The sequence below is a fragment of the Uloborus diversus genome, chromosome 8 (assembly GCF_026930045.1).
Source record: "Uloborus diversus isolate 005 chromosome 8, Udiv.v.3.1, whole genome shotgun sequence".
NCBI lineage: Eukaryota > Metazoa > Arthropoda > Arachnida > Araneae > Uloboridae > Uloborus > Uloborus diversus.
In genome coordinates, this window is record NC_072738.1 from 138858061 (window position 1) to 138871582 (window position 13522).

The 13522-nt window shown below is 31.3% G+C and overlaps 1 protein-coding gene across 1 annotated transcript in view; it reads left to right on the forward strand.

The window, feature by feature from the left end:
• Positions 1-13522, forward strand: part of LOC129227266 (mediator of RNA polymerase II transcription subunit 12-like protein) — an 88348-nt gene that overhangs the window by 44900 nt on the left and 29926 nt on the right. The window contains exons 19-25 of the mRNA XM_054861784.1: positions 913-1021; positions 4581-4711; positions 6840-6950; positions 7844-7985; positions 9223-9349; positions 11413-11667; positions 11927-12026. Of these exons, the coding sequence (XP_054717759.1) occupies positions 913-1021; positions 4581-4711; positions 6840-6950; positions 7844-7985; positions 9223-9349; positions 11413-11667; positions 11927-12026 (975 nt within the window). The remainder of the gene's footprint in view (positions 1-912; positions 1022-4580; positions 4712-6839; positions 6951-7843; positions 7986-9222; positions 9350-11412; positions 11668-11926; positions 12027-13522) is intronic.

The window sequence follows — 13522 nt, forward strand, 5'->3', positions numbered from 1 at the left end:
TTTTTTCTTTGTTGAATTTGTTTTGAAATAATTTTCTAGCTATTATTTTAGTTTATAGAAATATTTGTGTTTTTATGTTTTGCGATGATATTTTCGTTCTTGTTATAAACTGTTGAACAATATCACTAAAAAAAAAAGTCTCCCAAATTTTATTGTGCGTGCGATTCTTTTTTCCCCCTTTTGCTTGTTATCTATTACTTACTTCACAAGGGGTTCGCCAACTTCTTTTGGATTTTGGAAGGGGTTCACAAGGGAAAAAGGATGGGAACTGCTGGTTTAGAAAAAGTTTGGTGACAAACACCCATACACAAGATATTTATATATAAAGAAAGATAAGTAAAACAAATCCTTAACCTCTTCGTCTTCGGTAATGCATCTATCTTGTTATTTATACATTTTTGTGTATAGTCAAGGACGGGGAAAGGGTTAAATAAATAGACTTACCATCTATTATGATAAAAAACACAATTTGGGACAAAATTGCATAGAATTGTTTACAAGACATTAAATATATAAAATAGTTTTGCACCTCATGTTTTAGCAGAGTTAGTCCACTGTTTTTCGTTTCAAACACAATGACATTTTAGTGAATTACAGTCGTATTCCTTTACATCAATACTTTAGGTTTGTTAAAATATTGTTCAATCTATGCTGGAGCTGTGTATTGAATCAAAATAAAGAGTCAATGTTTTTTGTACTTTAAGTTTTGTTATGGGCGTCAGAATTTTAAAATTATATGAATAAATATTTTTTAATGCTTACAAATTTGCTCTTGGTTATTCAGTAAGGTCAGTATCTACGAGGGCCAGATTGACTTGGTTCTATTGTACTTTTAAGGCTTTTGTCGTCGAAAACTAGTTCTATTGTGCTTCTATTTTAGTTAATTATTTGTTTTTATTTTATTTTTTGCAGATTATGTAGGATAGTTAAACATATCAGTGTACCCACAGACTGCTCATCTGCAGAGAGATGTATTCTGTCATATCTGTATGATCTTAATACTTGTTGTATTTATGTTAAAGTAAGTATTGTGCATCATATTTATAGTTACAAAAATATTAAAAAACTAGAAAGACACCCGTCATGGTATGACAGGTGAAAATTGTTTCTACATTTGAACGAAGCAATTTGTTTGGTGATATTTTGATAGTTGAAATTTTAACCTTAACACCAGTGGATTAACCCTGAGAACTCCAGTAGATAGCATTAATTCACAGCTCCAGAGCTCGAATACGCTACTTTGCGGTGATTAACAATACTACCGGAAAAGGTAAAACAGTCCATTCCACGTGTTTTCTTTGGGGTATATTACAGGCTTCAGACAGTTTGTGGTGTAATGTAATTTCAGAAGAATAGAAAAGAAAGCTTCCCACAAACACGATAAAAAATTACTGTCATTCACAAAGTGTCAAAGCAAATTATAAGTTACATTTGTTTGTTTTACCCTTTTCATCCGCCATTAGACTGGCCGCAGTGCCCCTATAGTTTATTGGAGTTGAGAAGTGTTTTGGTGCTTTCGTTTTCCTAAAATGACAGTCTTGCCAGTAAAACTGTTAAGTTGCCGGATCGAGTTCAGCCTTGTCACAATAAAGCTTTTCCATGCATGTTAAACATTACCAAAACATATTATCGAATTATCATGCTGTGGCATGAGTTTCATTGTTGAAACACGCGGGTTACTTTATCATCGGCTATTATTTATATGAGGATGCTCACAACCATTTACCACATTTCTCTGGAAAACTTGGCCAGCTGTCTAAACTTGTAAAAAAAAAAAAAAAAAAAACTTCAGATATGTCACATTGGATTATTTATAAGAAAATAACTCACTCATATGAAATATTGACATTGTTCTAAAATAATGATGTACTGTGTACTCTTGATTTAATGGCTCAAATAAGACAGGGAGTGATGTGGTTGAGGATAATCCTAGTTAAGGCAGTAAATGAAAAGAAAATTTTCTAATTGATGAAAGTTTAAAATAGCACTAAGCTATTGAAGAGAATTAAATTGCATGAAACAAACAGTTACTAAAACAAATAATTATCATTAAGTGCATAGATAAATTTAAAAAGCTTTCTACATAACTTTTTGATAAAGTCTAAGGAATTAAGTCATTTTATTTTTCTAGAGGTTGGAAATTCGACAACTCGCTGCATAATTTTGCCATATTTTTAAAAGTCACATCAGTAGAAGAAGTTGATGTCTGGTTTTCCTGGTAGCATAATGCCATTTCTAAGGAATTTGCTCTTTACATTATATGACAGGAATCACATTATCATCTTTTGATGTCATCAGCGTCATTGCTATCTTGAATCGTGTCAGTGCGACCCTTTTATTAGTTTGTTTTTATTTTAATAACAGTACCCACACAGCTTTGCCTGTAGTAGAAAATTATAAGATCATCTGGTTCGCCTGTATATTTACAGTTAAGGTATTCTAATCCTTAAGTTTTTTTTTTTTTTTTTCCAAGATCTCTTCATATATTTGGTAGATTTAAAAATCTGAGCATGTAGTTTAACAGAAACCAGCCTTAGAAATAATTTTGAATGGGGAAGAAAATTTCCCTTCCTTGCTTAAAATGCAAAATAAGACATTTTCCCAAAATTAAGCACTATAGAAAGGGTGTTGTGATAAAAACATTTTTATGTTTTACTGAACATAATTCCATAAAAACTAAGAAAACAAAAGCAGACGACTTTTTCTTAACAGTTGAAATATTTCAATTTAATTTTTTTCATTAAAAGAAAAAGTTTTGTATTGCAAAATAAGCACGTTTTTGAAAATGTTAAAAAAAAGAAAAGAAAAAAGAAACAATCAAAGTGAATAAAGGACCTAATCACAGTAACAAACAAAAAATGAATGGAATTTTTTTCAAAACTGAAATTATCTTTAACTTTGGACTTTATTCTCGAGCTTAATCATTTAGAATCGTTTGACTTGCTTAAAGTAAGCCTTGGAGTTTGGTTTTCGTAAAAGATTCCTGTAGCTCTCTGAATGCTCGTAGAAACTTCGAACAGATTTCATCTGATGCAGATAACTTGAAGCTTTCGAATGACCAAAAACTTTTCTTTCCATTTTGGTGCTAAAAAAAAAAGCCATCTTGTCGATTTCTTGCAGAGACCACATAACTAAGTGTTAACTTCTATCGAAGTAGACAGAACAACTTATGAGTAAACTATTGGGGAAAAAGGTTAATGGTGCAGAATCTGAAATTTTTTCATTTTCAAGTGTTTTGCTTTTTTTTCATCTAATGTACTTTAGTTTTATAGTACAAGCTTGCTTATTTGTTTTCTGCTGAAAACAAAGCAGGGAAAATGCATCAAATTCCAACATTTTTCTATTATTAGTATGGAATCCCGAGCACTCTACTTTCAATTATCTCAAAAACTCATTTCTGCAGATACTGCCCATTATCTTCCCATAGAAGTAAAGCCGTAAAGTGTGAGGTAATTTTGAATGCTGGAATAAAAGTGAAATTTAGCAGTATCGTAACCAATAAAGCACATACATGAAAGCTATCGTAAAAATATCATTTATTCACAAAATTTAACAATACTTTCATGAGCTCCTGATTAGTGAAAAACATTGTAGAGTCAAATCCAGTTCTTGTGAAGTCCATCACAGAGAAAATCTTGGTTTGCAAAGATTTTGGTAATCCTAGACTCAAATTACATGGAAACAATGTCAACCCTTGTAATACAGTAACTGGCACTTATAAAATAAATGGACTATAAAATTAAGCCATTTTTTAAAATCAAATCTATAAGAACAGAATTATTGCAATATCAAAACATGTTAAAACTATCCTGTGATAAAATCACTATCACCATTTTATAAAGTTGAACTTTTAAACAGCATGTGTAAAAAATTGATAAACATAATGTAATAAAGATGATAATATGTTAAAAATTGCAACAAACAATAAATTCCGAAGTTATGTCACACCAAAATGTAAGAAATGGAGGACTTCATCTCGGATGATGAAGAAATCCCTGTACCTTCAATAAAGAAAAATGCCTGATGTTATGCTACGCACTTTAGAGCCAAGATCAGAAAATAATGTCCAAAGTTACAAAAAACTTATAAGCTTTCAAATGATATTGAATTTTTACTCTCAAATTATGTTAATCAAGCAACAATATGCCAATATTTAGAGACCCTTGTGCAAAAAAAAAAAAACATCATGTTTAGTTAAATGTTGATTGTATTTGAAATACATAAAATAAAATAAGTGAAGTAATTCATTTAATTTTTTTTTTTTTTTTTTTGAGTACTCAAATTTCAAAATATTTTATGTTTTAAAGTATAGGTATACTGGTTTATAAAATCTGCTGCTTTATAAAACCAAACAATCTCACAAGAAATGCTATTCCAATAAGTGACAGGCACTTTATTGGTATAACACACTTTCATTACAGCAAAATGATTTTACTGGTCCCTTGAATTTTGTTAAAGTGGAATTTGGGGGTTAAAGAAAAAGAAACATGAAAGAAAGGGTATCTGAGGTTACTATACTTTTAAATGTTCTTTAATACATTTTTTTTTTCAGTTATTAATACTTATTTGTTATTTTTCAGCCAAGACATTCAGAGCAGTTTGGAAACATATACCCAAAGGTTAAAAATGTTTTACTTAGTTCTGTCCAGCCTCCGGTGCATAATTTAACGTGGAACCCTAAGTTCATGAATGAATATATCAATGACCCAAGGTAAACAGCTATCTTCATACATTATGAATAATCTAGCACCATATGTATTGTGATTATCCTAAAATTAAATATTTGTCTTGTTTTACTTTTTATGAATGATAATTACACCATGCATTAAATTAATTTCATAATCACACAATGTATGCACAGTAGGGTGTCTCAAAAAAAACAAAAAACAAAATGAAAGTCGATTTTTCAAGTTGCACACCCTCATTTTCCTTTTAGGTCAAAACAATTGTAAAAAATGCTTCATGTTATTTGGACAATGGCAACCCGTGCCGACTTGCGCCTGAAAGTGTGAACGAGCACTGTGTACTAGGCCGAACCAAAAGAAAAATTTCTTGGACGTTCGAAATTTCATGTTGATGTAATGTTGCCCGTATACCACAAAAATTTATTCAAATCAAAAAGTATTTATTCAAATTAAAAAATATTTTGGTATCCAACAGGAGTCCAAAAATTTGTAATTTTCTTTAAAAAATTATTTTTTTTCTACATATTTTTTTAAAAAAAATGTAAAGTAAATTTTAAGAAGTTATCAAGCAGAAAAATATAAACAGTAAAGTCGATAATTAGCACTAAATAGAAATTTTTGCTATGTTGCAATATTGTTGCAATTTTTAATTCTACTATATAATACTCCAAATGTGGATTTTTTCAAATTTTTTTCAAGTTTAAAATAAATTTTTCATTTTAACTATATTATTTTTTTCATTACTCATTTGCAAATATTGATTTGAAAATGTGTGCACTAATAATTTTTATACTTGATATTTTATTCAAATGTATTTGTAATTTTTTAAAAGATAAATGGAAAAAAATCAATTTTTTGAAGAAAATTACAAATTTTAGATCTTTTGCTGGACACCTAAATATTATTTTCATGAATTTTCGAGCTTCCAAAAAAAAAAAATTTTTTTTTTTGATTCAGCTTAATACACAGGGCTGTTTTACACTTTTAGGTGCAATTCGGCGCAGTTTGCCATTGTTCAACTAATTTGAAACTTTTTTTTACAATTGTTTTGACCTAAAAGGAAAAATATAAGAGGGTGTACCACTTGAAAAGCGACATATGTTTTTTTTTTCGAGTCCGCATAATGTATATACATTTTTGCTACACAATCAGAAAGAAAAATGTGTTTGTAGGCAATATATTTTTAGACTACGGTTTTTATGAAAATAATGTAAAAAACTATTACAAAAATTTTTATTTTAATTTCATTCTGAAGAAATATACAGTAAACTTCCGATTATCTGCTGGCGGCTTATCCACAAGGAAGATTATCCATGGGCTTTCACACTTTAAAAAATGTTTTGTTTTTTTTGGTGATGGTTATCGTAACAACTGCAAAATTTATCTTTAGACATTAATATTGTTTTCTTCCTCCTCCCTTCCAGAGACAGTAAACCTTTTAAGGTCACTGAAACCTGACTAGTTGAAAACTGATTTTTTAATTGACACTACTTACTGCTTTACATCTGCACTACTTACTGATTTTTAGACCTACCCTACTCACTGATTTTTAGATTTATACTACTTACCTGTGTAAACAAATGCCTGGGCCAATCTAGAAAAAAAATCTTCTTTGAGTGTTTGATGTAAACTAGATTGATCTATTTCTGTTAATCTGCGTACAAGATTTGCTCAAGGGCAACTGAAATCGGTTTGAAATAATGACCAATCCTTTTCCAGATTTTACATACACTTAACATATCACTTAAATGTGTGTGTTATTCATCTTTTTAAGCACTATTTGCATCACTATCATCGTTTTTACTTAATTTGGGGATTATCCGTGAATACGCTTTTCCGCGGTTGCCGTGCCATCGAGGATAATTGAACTTGACTGTTCTTTCAACATTTTGAACTACTGAATATTTTATCTATTTTTGTATAAGATTTGAGTCATTTCATGTTTGCTTTTGTTCAAACAATTTTTTAAATATTCAACAGTATATTAAGGTGGTACTTTTTTTCTTGCTGAATATATGTGCTAATGTTGATTAAATATGTTTAAAAAAAATTGTTCAAAACATTGATTTATTAGTGTGGTAGCAAAGTGTTCAATTTATTTTAAACTGTTACTTTATACAAGTTTTTGTGTGCAACTATTTTACTTTATTTTAGGCTGAAAGTTGACCCTCAGCTTATAAAACAGCTAAATGAACAAAACCATTTGAGGTTCAGTTTTGTTTGTAATGCTATTCATGCAATTTCCATTACTAGAGATCCTGACAGGTAAGAATAAGATTTTTTTCCTGAAATTTTGTTACTTGCATTTTATCATTTTAAACATTTTTATGTATACTCGTTTTAAGTAAATGTTGTGATATTTATTTGAAGAAAATTTTGGATTATTATATAACATCTCACTTTCCAGTTCATAAAACATATTATTGATATTAAATACAATTTTCTGGAAAAAGAAAGGAAAACCATAACTTTTATTCATATTTTTTTTTTAAATAATTTATTAGGTAATTTTAGTGTTCATTATTTGGTTCTTTGCAATGAAAACTTTTTGTGAAGGAGCAATATTGACTAACTGATTGGTATTTTTGAGGAAGCGAGATTTTTATGTGAATGAAGATCAATTAGAGCTTTTCCATCCATTTTTCCTTACATATGAAAAAAAAACAAAGGAAGTGGTTTCATTCCAATTGGTCAATTTAAGCAGGCAAAGTGAGTAATGCTGAAAATAACTGTCAAAAATATAAATATAGATTCATATGGTTAGAAAATGGAGTCATAAAGCTGTAAAAAGGGGTTATGATAGAAATGCTACTTTTTGGAAAATATGTCTTGGTGACTTATTGTGGTTGAATAGTGGTACGATGCATTTTTTTTTTCTAACTTCAAGAGTGCCCCCCTCAAAGCAAGAACCCTCCCAAAAGCAGATCAAAGACCCTCTCAAATTAACCCACCTAAAAATTTCAATGACAGTATGGACCATAGACCCATAGGTGCCTTCTCCTAAGCACTTTTTTCATACAGTATTTTCTGTTTTTTTTTTAAATTTAATTGTTTTAAAATTTTTTATTTATTTAAATTTTAATTTCAAATGCAATTTGTAACAGTTGTTAAAATGTCACAGAATGGATATCAATTTCACATTTTTACTTTTTTTTCAGATTAAATGAAATAGCTGTTCTGTGTGCTGAATTGACTGCCAAGTGTTGTTCCCTGAGTGCTGAATGGATAGGTGTGTTTAAAGCTTTATGCTGTTCAGCTAATCCAACTTTAGGATTCAATGACATTCTCACTCAAATCAGTGTAAGTATAAGTGATTTAAAAGACATGTACTGTTACTTTTACTATATTGGATTTTTTTTTATTTTAATTATAGATTAATCTAATAATTTTAATTGTATTTTAATCTTTCAATTTTCTTCAAATTATTGATAACTTGTCCATTTTCTTTAAAACTACATGAACAGTAATTTAAAATAAGTAATTATTTCTGTGTAACAATGGGAAGACATTTTTTGAATTTAAAAAAAAAATCTTGAAACGATATATGCACATACGTACATCCTACAACACAACCCACAACAGTGGCAGAACTAGAAAATCATTTTTAGGGGTCATGATAGGAAAAAAACCTCATCAATTTGATTGATATGATTTGCTCATCAAATCTCTTGGTTTTGAAACTTGTAGTTTTAAAAATGCATTTTTAGATGGTCTTTGGTGATGTTAGGGGAAAGAACAGTACAAGGGGGGGGACTCCTCAGAAATGTGTAGAAATTGAAGCCTTAAACAGTGGTTTGTAGACCATATTTATTGATGTTATAGATAAGAGATGAGGCTCGAGGACTCTCCCCAATCATTTTTTTTTTCTTTTCTTTAAAAAAAAAAAAAAAATAGAAATCAATTCCTTCTCCCCCTTCCAATTTTTGGAAATTGCAATTCCAAAAGCCCAACTGTAGACAAACTGAAGATTTTTACGGGAAGGGGTTCTAGAGCTTTCCCCTGGAGTTTTTTCCAAATTGAAGCCCTAAAAACTTAAGCACAATATTCTATGACATTATAAAAAGGGGTTCCGAGACTATCCCACTTAAATTTTTTAAAAGCTTCTGTTTAAAATAAACAGAGATAATCCACGTCAGTATATATAATCCGCTCCTCATTAATTTTACTTCTTCAACAGATAATCCACAAATTATAGGCAAGAAAATATGGTACAATTCAATTTTTTTTTTAATTTCAAGCATGTATGCACAAAAAAAAAACTAAATAAAAAGTTTTAAATTATTATCTGAAAAAAAGTGAAGGGGCCCAGGCCCCCTCTGGCCCCTTCCATGAGCTGCTGCTGACTAGGATTAGTATGGCTGAGCCCAGAGCCTAACAGCCACATCTAGCTGTTTTTTGTATTTGTCTTATTATGCTGAAGAATCACTTGTGCAATAATTTTCACAAATACTTTAAACATGAAATTCACATTGCCTGTGAGTGGAAACTTGACTTTCATTGATAAAATTAAGTTTTCCATTTATTAATTTATTTTCAGATAAGGGATCTATCCGTGCATGATAATCTAGCTGTGCTGTTGTCGATACTTGTTGCAAGGCGTTGCTTCGTGTTGCAAGATTTTGTGCTCACAGTTGCTTTACCTGCCCTAATTGCTGCACTACCAAGTATGCTTTTATATATTGTTATTCCTGTATTAAATTTTAGCTTTAGGTTTATTTACTTATTTATTTATTTTCAAATAATACCTTACATTTTCCATGTAGTTTGTTTAACTATAAAATAGTATGTAATACAGTCGACGCTCGATATAACGACCATCTCCGTCCCAGAGAAAAAGGTCTTTATAACGAGTGGTCGTTATAAGAGGTATAAATTTAAAAAATGTACACCGTCATCATGCATGCCCAAGTAAATGCCCAAATGTTTTTTATCATAGGAATTTTTAGAAAAGTACTGTGCAAAATATTATGACAGAATATTAAACAAGTTTTAAAGTAGAAAATATAGGGAGGAAAATGTTACACACTTTCAGATCTGCTATTACTACTACTACCACAACAATTTCTGAAGATAAAACCAGAAACAGAGGTCTGCCTTTTTAGCAGACGTGATTTTTGCAAAACATTATTTTCTGTTTCAGATATAGGTGATAAATTGTGTTTCTCTTGCTTTCCAAAGAAACATTTAAAAGTCCCTCGAGAACCCCAAATCTTTAAAACCACTAGATTCAAACACCAAACTACCAATACATCTGTCAACTCCCTTTTCTTAGGAATCTGGAATTTTCTCGATTTTTCCTCCCATTATTTTTTCTGTGCTAGCTGTGGTGAATGCTAATGCCCCCCCCCCCCCCCACCCCCTCTTAAAGTTGGATTTGACATTGAAAACTTCAGGCAGATGTCCGTAAACAATAATCAATGTCATTTTAAGCTACAAATTTGTTTTATTGGAAAGAACACAAGAAATAGCGTCTGCTGATTCGGTCGCTGTATTGGATTAGACGATACAGAACGGTCGTTATAACGAAAGCAAATTAACATAGAGTTTATAGGAACAAAGTTGGGACTTCTACCACTGGTCGTTATAATGGGACGGTCTTTATAATGTGTGGTCGTTATAATGAGCGTCGACTGTACAAATAAAGTGATCGTCGCAAATTTAAAACTGTTTTCAACATTTATAAGTAATTTCATCTAGGGCTGCGGAGTCGGAAGGAAGATGATCAACTCTGACTCAGGAAATTTTAGTCTCTGACTCCGAATCCTTTACTCTAAAATCAGTCAGACTCTGACTCCGCAGAACTGGCAGAAGTACTCTGAGGGCACATGACCTTGTCTGACTCTTGGAATTTTAAAGTGTTTGACTCCTGGCTGCACCTCCTTTACCCCAAAGTCTGTCCTACTTTGATTCCACAGCCCTGATTTCATCTTTTTATTTTAACTTTTTGTTATGATTTTATAATACATAAAGTTGCAAAATATTTTGCCCGGAGGGAGGGGGAGGGTGGCATAATTATGCAAAATGACAAAGTATGTTAAAAGGCTTACTATTATCTCTCTTTTTTGGGGGGGGGGAGAATTGACTAAAGTTAAGTTGACTTAACTTGCATCCTAGTGTAGGGCTGACAAGTTTCTTGCAATGTGGGGAAAAAACTTGCCTCTATTTTTGAGACTATTTTTCCAATCTGGAGCTATGAAAAGAAAGTTTTAATCTTTAACTTCATTGGCAGTCCTGCTTATGATATGTTGAACATTAATAAGCAGTCATGACACCTTTCAAGTTTTCATATTTGTTATTCAGGTAGCAAATATGAATATTCGCTACCTGAATATAGTTCTGTCTATTTTCAACAAAACAGACGAAAAAAAGACAGTTTGATTGTAACCTTTTAGTTATTTTTTATCTTAAGGCTCTTGATTAAGACTGCAAGTTTTGAGGATCTTTCCACTTGCTATGTTTCTACATATGTCTACATGTTAACAATATTACACACACCAAAAAAAAAAAAAAAAATCATGCTTCAAAACATTCTAAATATGGTATTCAGAATGTTTTATGATAATTTTAATTATTATTTTACTTTCATCTTTTCTTGTTTAAATGTTGTATATTTTATGTCATGTTTATTTTAAAACACCAATGAGTAATTTTTAAATTGAATATTTATCTTTTTATTAATAAGCAGTTGATTAAGTTTACCTGTACATAAAATGTAAATTGTATTTAGATGCTGGTGTCAATGTTGACGCAGAAGCTGGGGCAAGACTAACTTGTCATTTGCTTCGCCGTTTGTTCAAGAAGGCCTACTCTCCCCCTGGATTTTACCATATTGGAAATGCTCCTAGTACTCCTGCCTCTGGTACACAAAGGAGGCATACGTACTACATTAAATACCCATGTGATCGACATTTACTATCTGCAATCCACTCTGGAATGAGAGTGGAAGCCATCTTAGCAGTTCTCAAGGCGTTCTTGGTTCTAGGTAATATAAATTCATAATTTATTTTTTGGTGAATTTCATATATTCAGGGGTTAAAAATTTCTGGGCCTATTCTTGTCTTCTATGGGTTTTTATGATGAATTTCGAAATTCATAGTTTTGCATAACCAACTTTCCATCTAATTTTTTAAAAATATCTATTTCTATGATTGATAAATATTGTTTCTTATGTTTAACTTTGTCTTTTAAACCAGAAGTAGTGAAGGATTAATTAATTTTGTCATCTTTTTGATGAATTATAGGTGATTCATCAGCTGCAGAAGCTAAATCTAAAGAAAAAGGTTTAAACATCTCCGACCTTATAGGCTCTTTAGATGATAATGAATTTGATCTTGGTTTGCCGTAAGTGCACTTTCTTTTTTTGTCTCTAGTGTAATTTGTTTCATTTTCAAGTTTTATGAAAACTTGTTTCAAACAGCAGAAGAGTTAGTTGATAAGTTTGTATTGGAGTTAAATGTGTGGATTTTTTTTAAGGACTCTAATAAATCAATTTTATTTGTTTGTTTTTTAATTTTTGATCACATAAAAAGCTCTTACTTTGCACAAGTATGTAAAAGATGCTTAGTTTCATTGCATTTTTTAAAAATATTATTTATTGGTCTGAATTTTTGATTAGATTGACTGCTTTAACTCTCCAATGGTTTTGAACTTCGTATCAAGCCATAGCAATCACATTTCAAAAGCATTTTACATTTATTTTTCTGACACTTAAAGCTCATTGTCAAGCGATCCAAAGTTCAGGGCGGTAGCTGGGCATTGATAGAAGGTAGGGCACTTGACTTACATGGCAGGTTACTCCAAAAAAAAAAAAAAAAAAAATCATTTGTAAGAATTTCAGGTATCTTACTCATGGCCCAGGACCGTCAGAGGGTTAAATTGGTGGCTTTGTTTAGAATAGCACCACCCAACACCAAAAATGCATTGGATCCAAAAATAGTTATTTCCAAAGTATTATCTTTTGCTAAACCCAAAACCCACCTTAAGAAGTTCAGATTAGCTCTTGTTTTCAAGATACAGAGCCAACTGGGGTAGTAAAATCTCATTAATGCTCATTTTTCCTGGTACATTGAAGCATCTCTTATGGGTCTGACCATCTATTCAACTTCGATCCCTGGTGGCGACAGTAAAACTCCCTACATGAACACGAATTGAGCTCAAGAAGATTTTTTTTTTTGGGGGGGGGGGAGAGAGAAATTTTCAAAATGAGTCTGGGATGATATCCAAACAGCTTCTGCTTCCATCCCTGCTCATTCCGCTGGGAATAATTAAAAACTCCGTGAAAACTGTGAACAAAGATCGTCTTTCAATATCTTAGAGAAGGGGTTCTCAACCTTTCAAACTCTGCACCCCCCCCCCCTTGAACATTGATATAGAATTGTGAGATCAGGTGAGTCGATTGCCCCCTTGACTTTGAAAAATTAATTGGCACGGTTTTTGTTGTTTTTTGATAAAATTTGCATTGAGTTGACCTTTACACCTCCCTTCTGGAAAAATTTGAAAAATAATGGTACTGATTGACATGTGACTAAAAAATGTAGTAAATCGGTAAATTGTAGATAGTTTTTCTGTTTAACTTTGTAACTTAAAATATTCATGCCCACTTGAAGCTCTTCCACCCTTCTCGTGTGGCACGCCCCCAAGTTGAGAACCACTGCCATAGAGGGAAATTTCAAAGATCGATTCAAAACAGACAAGCAAAGGTTAAGGAGGGAATTTTAAATGGCCTTTCAAATACACACAATTATAAAAATCCCTGTTTTGGATCAAAAATTTTGGAGGGTAAGAAAAAATACCTGGGTGGCCTTTAAGGATTTGTTATAATTTCTAGGCACCAGAGC